The sequence below is a fragment of the Cucurbita maxima genome, unplaced genomic scaffold (genome assembly GCF_002738345.1).
Source record: "Cucurbita maxima cultivar Rimu unplaced genomic scaffold, Cmax_1.0 Cma_Scf00737, whole genome shotgun sequence".
Taxonomy (NCBI): Eukaryota; Viridiplantae; Streptophyta; class Magnoliopsida; order Cucurbitales; family Cucurbitaceae; genus Cucurbita; species Cucurbita maxima.
Genome location: NW_019272753.1, coordinates 2,846 through 11,510, shown reverse-complemented (window position 1 = coordinate 11,510; position 8,665 = coordinate 2,846). Strand labels below are relative to the sequence as shown.

General features: G+C 33.2%; 1 protein-coding gene across 1 annotated transcript; it reads left to right on the top strand.

Moving 5' to 3' along the window:
* Nucleotides 1-1,847: 1,847 nt before the first annotated feature.
* Nucleotides 1,848-2,195, top strand: LOC111474878 (S-protein homolog 1-like; the record flags this gene model as incomplete). The annotated part of the gene is made up of 1 exon (XM_023119723.1): nucleotides 1,848-2,195. A coding segment is annotated over exon 1 (348 nt), but the record flags the coding sequence as incomplete, so codon positions are not given.
* Between the last annotated feature and the right edge of the window lie 6,470 nt (nucleotides 2,196-8,665).

The following is an 8,665-nucleotide window of genomic DNA, read 5'->3' as shown; positions in this document are numbered from 1 at the left end:
GTATTCCTAAATGCTCTATAAAAGATTTACTTTGGAGAGAAGCACATGGTGGTGCCTTAATGGGACATCTCAGGATTAATAAAGTTTATAAGATGTTGCATAAACATTTCTTTTGGCCGAAGATGAAGCATGATATCCAAAAGTTTTGTCGCAAACCTTGGACTAGTATATCTATACAATTTGTTCTTGGTTTACTGCACACTAAAAATGGTAAAGATTGTATTTTTGTTGTGGCAGATACGTTATTTTATTTCTGAATCAAGGACGAATCCAATTAAAAAAAAATATGTCAACAACAGAATTCGAACATACATGCAGAAAACTCAATTGATTTCAAATCAAATCTGTCGCATTAGCCACTCAAGCACATCAACATTTGTTAGAAAAAATTATGTAAAAGTCAAATGGTCAATGTGACTTATTCTTTTGTGGAGATTAAAGGGGATCGGGAATAAATCCCATCCACAAACGTCTCGAATAAATTTCGTCCACAAACGTCTCGAATAAATTCCATCCACAAACGTCTTTTTTCGGGAGACTATAAATACCCACAATATGTTATGTAAAATTCAGATTCGTGGATGAATGTAATTCAGATCTCAAATTAAGACATTTCCCTTCGAAATTCGAGCATCATAGTTGCCATTTTTAAGTTTCAAGCAATTCTTGTGGTAGAATTGCACCCAAGCCATTCAATCAAGTCTTGATCAAGTTAGATTGTGGAGTGACTCAATTTAGAACAAGGCTCCAAATCTTGCTTCTAGATCTTCGATCGTAAGAGGTAATCTAATTCTATCTTATCCCTTGGTTGATCCAAATTTCATATAAGGAGGTGCTAATTACTTTTATTCAAGGGTTCTTGCTAAAACAAAAGCTTGGATCGTTTGGCTGAGGATTATGGTTGCCTTATCACCTAGTACAAGATAAAATACCTTGGACCCAGCCTCCTATGACCATAATTCTAGATGACAAGCATGCCTCCGTGGAGAGCACGTAGTAGGCCTAGACAGTATAGAAAATGCCTTGGTACAAACCACATAAGTAGACCCAAGCAATATTGTTCATACAACCAAAGACGATCCCTATAGGAATTAAACACCCCTCAATCAAACCATTACCTCAACTGAGTTTTGGTTAAGTTGGGAATTTGCGAGATAAAATCCACCAATAATGAGAATGAAGTGATGGAAGTCATGACCTCAAGGTTTGGTTGGAGTCTTCACGAACTAAGTTCAAGTTTATGGACTTCCAAAAGTGTGATGTGCCCTTTATGCCACTAATGAGATATGGGGTGTAGGATATTCCTATTGATGGATCACCTCAAGGATGACAAGTCGTTTTGGACCTAATGGATGACAATTCTTATTTGAAACTATAGTTCTAGAATTTTTTTAACTTATTTGTTCTACATCACCTTAAAATTTCTAAGGTCTTAGTAAAAAGTTTGAAAGTTCAACTTAAAAAAATAAATCGGGAATTTAATACCTTGAGTGCTATACCATATGTAATTCATGAATTGCTTTCTCTATTTTATATTTTCTACGGGAAAGTATGCATATTTTGTTGTCCATTTTATGAAAGTGTTTTAAAAATCAATCAAATATTTATTATTCTTGGGCTAGAAACTATTATCTATTCGAGGAATTTTGTTATTGAAAATCTAATAAATCTCTAAAATTATCCCAAAATTAACCTTAAATTGTGTTGCATAACCGAAATTAGTTAAATCATTAAGTTTTTAACCACCATAGCATGCATTTACATAGTTTCTTGCATGTACTATAAGTATGTATATTTATTCACATGTCCAACACAAATTGGTAGTTAAGCTAAAGGTGTATTAGGAAATGATAAAGAATATTGTCGTTTTCTTTCTTTTCACGGTGGCTTTAGTGGGGGCTGAGGTTCCAAGGGTCGCGTTACCACCACCAGGACCTTCTAGATATTACATTCATGTGGTTAACGGGCTAAGCAAACTTGGGTTGCTTGTGCATTGTCAGTCTAAAGACGATGACTTGGGGTATCATCGTTTGCTTAATCATGGAGATGATTACCAATGGAACTTCAAGGTTAACTTTTGGGGAACAACCCTCTATTGGTGCAAATTGGAGACGCCACATGCATATGTCTCTTTTGAAAGCTTTTGGCCTGAAACGCAGCACTTATGGCTCCGTGATAGGTGCAAACATGGAACTGTAGGAACTTGTATTTGGACGGCTAAAGATGATGGAATTTACTTGAGAAACTTTCTTGCTAATGTTGATGAATTGATACACAAGTGGATCTATAAAAGATAGGAACAAATGAAAAATAATGGGATAACACAAAAAGGTTGTTTTGTTTTGTTTTGAAATGTATTTGATAATGAAGTGTATTGTTTTTCTCCAAAATTTTAAATTATAAAAAAAAAAAATTTAATTTGTATATGAATACAAGTTTTCAAAATTGTAATATCATTTTTATATTAAAACTAAAAAAATAATGAATTTTATTGACCAATCTTAGAGAAAGTTTAGAATAATAAAATCTAAAATAGATATTAAACGCTCATGTTACTGTAATCTTCACATCGATTTTAAAATAGGATGGTAGGCATAATCCTTGAATTTCCATATATCTTATTAAAAGTTTCACATATTATATTGTAGTTCCACAACCTTTTTTGATGTCCGATTTTCAAGAATTTAAATTTCTGACCAAAACTAAAATTATGAAAAAGCAAACAAAAAAAATGAAAAGTAAAATAAAATAAAACATGAAAATTCGATAAAATATAAATTTAAATGAAGATAAACAACACAAAAATTTAATACAAAATAATATTTAATTACAAGAGGGTGCTGTTAAATGTTTTTATAAAGGCAAAAATGGTGTTGGGATATACAAACACAACTAGTGAGGCAAACACCTTATATCGTGTAAAGTTATATTATTCCGTTAATAATGCAATCACACACAATATATGACTGTGACCTATCGATTAAACCATAGCATGACCTTAATTTTTTTTTAATTCTTGGCAGAGTTGGATGCATGATACTTTTCTACACACAGCCTACGTATGCATACATGGACCCATCAGACGAATTGTTATACGTGCCCCTTACGCTGGACTTTGTCGGGCACAACACAATACACGTCACTGGACCCTCATAAAAGAAAAAGTCTTCATGATAACATGTCGAACATAAATATCGAAGGTATGCATACATACTAACATAACATAACGGGGAAGTATCCCAATACACATGACATACATACATGCACGAGGTCCCATAATTTTTATTCATAAGATAACATTTATTTCATTTCCTTTCTCCTTCCCTCCCTTATATATTTCATGTATGTATCACGCATACATGGATAAACATCACATAATCCATCACATAACTTTACATGGAAAGATGTAACATTTCATACCTATCATACCATAACATATACCATCACAATATATCATATCATAAACATGTCACTTATCACTTGTCTCGTACCATAACAAATTTCATATCTTTTTCATATCATATCACAATGTGTGTGTGTGTATATATATATCTGTCATTCAGGTGTCGTATCATAATCATATCATATCGTAAACTATTCATGGTCATATCGTAACCTAATTTATTACAGTCTTTACGTTCTTATACCTATCACAGTGATATCGTTTCATGAACGTACCTTAGTCATATCGTTACAGGAATGTATTTTAACGCTATCATTCTATCAATCTATCATAATCCTATCCCTTTCTACCCATAACCTAACCATATACTTTTATCAATTGATTGTGACCATATCGTTTTTATCAATCTCTCATATCCATAGCACTCTATACGTAACCTAACCTTAACGTTTCATCAACATATCTTACTCCTATCATTACATTACGTTCAATGCATCCTTTTCGCATCCTATCTCAAACATATCATTGAACACATCGTACCATAAGTATTAACATACAATTCACATATTATAACATATAACTACCATATCATAAGCATATCGATTAATAAACAATTCACCCATATCAATATATATGACACGTGCAGAACCATAGGGCACGTGTCAACATCAAATATAATCATGCCGATAGTAAGGCCACTTACATGATTAGCTTAGGCTGGTGTCACCAATTTATCATTGAGAAAGTTCGATTTTGTCCTTTATATTCAAGTCAACCTTTATGAACCATGACATCAATTTCAATTTCAATTCTCTAAATTTTACAATGCTCTCTGTTAGACTTCATGTGAGCATTAGAGTCTCTATGAGCGGAGTCTTGGAGAGAGATATATATATATATATATATAATTTCATTTTCATTAAATATGTTATTTTCTATTATTACTTTTTTAGGGAAGATATTGTTACTAGAAAGAATTTGATGGAGTTTCTTCACATGATATTTCTTCGGTTTTATCTTTTAATGTTCACCGAATCCTTGATTTTTTCTCTATTAAATTTCCTCTTTTTCATCTACTTCCCTTTTTATTAATTTTAATTATGTTCACCATTTACTCTATTAAATTTCATCTATGTATTTTTAAAATTAACCGTATTATTTTAATTCTTTAAATTTCCGCTTTTTCTTTTAATCAATTCTTGCTCCCACATCTTGGCTTAAATTTTCTACCCTATTTCTTTCTTTTTTTCTTTTCTATTCTATTGTATTCTTTTCCATTAACTGTTTGGCTTTACAATATCTCCTTTTTCTTTCTTCTTCTTCTATTTTTCTTTTATTTTTCTATTCTATTTTGTTAATAATATTCTAGATTTCCATCCGTATTGCATTTTGCTCGATTTATGTTAATTAAGTGTCATGAACTCGCATAGATTTACTTGGATTTCAAAGGGAAAAATTGAACTAACTCAAAGTACGATTTAGGGACTTCAACTTAGCTACCTTGGTAAGTTTCTTCACTACTGTTTTGGTTCGATGAATTGTTTGAAGCACGAGTGGCGGATGCCCTGTGGCCCTTGCTTGTGTCGTCCCTTGTGATTTCTATATTTGCATGTTATGTTATGACGTGTTGTTATGATGACAAATGTTACGCTTTGTAATTTCATGTTTACTTATTATGCTATTGTGAATGTGACATATTATGAAATTATGGTAGCATAGAGTACATTCACTTTATGTAATGATAAGAAATGGTAATGTAATGTATGAAATGAACAAAGATATGCATTGCACCAAAGATATATGCCCATATTTTAATTGGGATAGCATGGTAAGTGCTAGGCTGCTCTCATCATCTATGGGAGGTTCGTTGGCGAACCCTACCCATAGGACAATCTAGTCACCCAAGGTTAGGGAAGTGATCCCCTATGCTTGTCAACTATTAAGATTATCCTCATAATCCTACGTCCCCTCTTTTGACAGATCTACTATGCAAGATAATCAAAATGAACTATCGTTCACACAATCCTAGTTGGCCTAGGTCTAGCTCGACAGTACTTGTACCAAAGTGTAAAAGGAAGTTGAAGTAACGGCCGAGATGCTACCTTTTCTTACTTAATTTGTACCATCTTTCTATTCTTTGACCATGGAAACTTGCTTGGCTTATGCAGCGAGGGATCGAATACCTAGGTTGAGGCACGTCTTCAAAAAATTCTAATCAGACAATACGGTGATTTCTAGTATGAACATCTTGGAAAAGAGGTTGGTTTCTTCGTTACGGCCAGAGAGTCACCTATATTTGGGGGATGTGATACTTCTACATTAGCCTTGGTCATTATTTGGAGTCGTGGAGATATACTTTTTTATTATAGGCCTCTAATCACATCTTTGAGTAAACACATGTCTAGATTTTTTATTACCGCTGACTATCCTACGGCATTTTGATAAGGCAACCATATCCTCAATTCAACGAATCATGCTTTTGTTGAAGCAAGAACACTTGAATCAAAGTAATTAACACCTCCTTATACAAAATTCAAATCAACCAAGAGATAAGGCTAGAATTAGATTACATCTTACTATAAAAGCATGATTTGGTAACCTTGTTCTAAATCGAGTCACTCCGCAATCAAACTTAATCAAGACTTGATTGAATGGCTCGGATACAATTCTACCACAAGAATTGCATGAAACTTAGAAATGACAAATATGATGTTCCAATTTCTAAGAAAACTTCTAAATTTAAGATCTCAATTTCATTCCTCCACGAATTTGATTTTTACATAACAATTTCTTGGTATTTATACTCCCTATAAATGACGTTTGTGGCCATGTTTTAATCCCGATCCCCTTAAATTTGCACAAAAGATGAAGTCAATTTGACCATTTGACAATTCCAAACATTATGAAATTAAAAATAATAAAGTTTATCACCCAACTTTGATATGTTTAAGTGGCTAAGGAGACAGACATTCTTGATTCTTATCATATTTAGTCCACTAGAAATCTATGGACCTTATCAAGATTCTGCACACGCTATCGCATTCTAATCTTATCAAGATTCTCTAGTGCTTGCGAAGCACATGTCGCTCTTACCAATTCTAATTTCCTACGCAATGGAAAGCATAGAAAACGACATTCATACGAAATTTTATCATAGGGGCATTTTGGAAATTTCTTCCATCATGCATAATGTACTCATCCATATTGATCAATTTGTATTTTAATCATGCATATAATACATAAAATACATACATACAATACATACCCAAAAAAAAAAAAAAAAAGCTTTTTGAGGTCGTTAACATGTATTTTTGACCATCTAAGTTAAGGAATGCTCGCATGATATCATGTCCTAGCGATCTCTACAAGTATTACTTGCCTAAAGTCTATGTGGTTACTTACTTGAATGACGTTTACCTTCTTGAGCCAGCTATTCCACGTGTTTGGAGCTCAAGAATTTATGGAATTTCTCTCGTAGATACTAATTTAAGCATAATTATGTTAATATCGAAGTCAAGAAAAAAAACTAACAAACGGAGGTCGAACGAACAAAATGAGACTCACATGCGCTACACATGTCGAGAAAGGGTTTTCACGTGCAATTTCACGCATGGTGGTTTTTTGTAGATCTCGGTTACTCATTAAGTCATTGGATCGGTTTCAAGTTGCATTCTTTGTTAGGGTCGAAGGTTAACGAGTTGCACACGCAAGCTTTTTGATCGAATCCAGGTTCAAGGATCGGGTTAACCTACATGCATGTCATAATTAGTAGCTGAACGATTCTCTCCGCTCAGCATTTGCTACTTGTCCTACTGAGCTTCAGACTCACTACTGTCAACGTCGTCTAACGCGTGCCTTCTCCCTTTTAGCCCACATTCATTATTTTAGAAATGCGATGAGGTTTCTATTACCTATCTAATTTCTTCTAAATTTTGTAACTTCTTACGGGTACACAGGTATTTTCTCTTAAGTTTATTTTAGCCACAAAAAGAAATAATAAAGTGCAAATTTGGTCTAGAATTTAAAACTTAGGAAATTTACCATTTCTTTAAAATCAATGAAATACTGCCTTTAGATCGTAATGAACTCTAGCTTCGTGTATGAATCTTGGGTGAAATTCTCCCAATATGGACCTACTAAAAGTTTAGAACTTAATTTCAAGAAGCTAAATAGAAAAAATGAAATGCTTGCCTACGCTTCATTCACTCTTTACGAATTTGAATAGTAACACATGAGCTGCAATAGATACATACCTCTTACTTTAATACCTTAAATTTGGAAATTTTTGGATTTTATTATTGACATAGAGGGTGAATCTCAAGTGCAGAAGGAAAATAAAATGCTTGAGAAGCCTTAGGGAACCTTGGAGCAAAAATTCAATATTTATCAAATTAAGAAAAATTTAGATAAAAATCCATGGGACAAAAAGATAATTTTTTCTACCTTATAATTTGAGGGGTATCGGATGGCCTGTATAGAAAACAAAGAAGAGAGAGGAAGGTAGAATTTCGGTTTTTGTGGAAGGTGGAAAAACAAGAAAGTAAAGAGGACGTCAATCCGACACTTTAATAAAAAATTTGGCAAAAGATTTTTCTCTAGTCCTAGTAAGAGGATCAATGAGTGTCAGTTTTGGTTGTAGGATCGTTCGATTTGACTACAATTTTCCAGGAAATGATTCTTACAAGTTTCGTGTTGAAACTCTGACCATGATTTGTTTCAGAATTAGATTCAAGAGATTTATAATTTCGATAAGAAAATATATTTTTTCCAAAATTTGAACTCAATTATTATGGTCTCTATCTTCTAAATTTTTTTTAAAAAAATGGCATCAAATTTGTTGATTCGAGATCTTTATTTTTCGTAATAAACCAAGTCATTTCTAGTTAACGATAGTGGCTAGTAAGTATCTATAGGGGCTACGAGCCCTCTCCCATTGCTGTTCCTAGAATGAATAAGGAGTCTTGACTTTCAACACTTGATTCAGAAGTACATATTCTATTCCTTTACATTACAATAGAGTAGCAGTGAGACCGGGTGATATGATAGGGTGCACCACAGACAGATACGAAAATGGAACTCTTGAACTCGGTATAGCTATTTGATTGAAGAACCTTGGTTCGCGCTTTATGGCATTTCCACTATAAAAAAAAAAATCAATACCGCAAGGTGAAGGAGAATGGAATTCATCTTTCTATGTTAAACCCAGCTTTTTCACTTTTGTTGACTTGATGAATGGAGTAAAAGAACTTGGGATCGTCGATC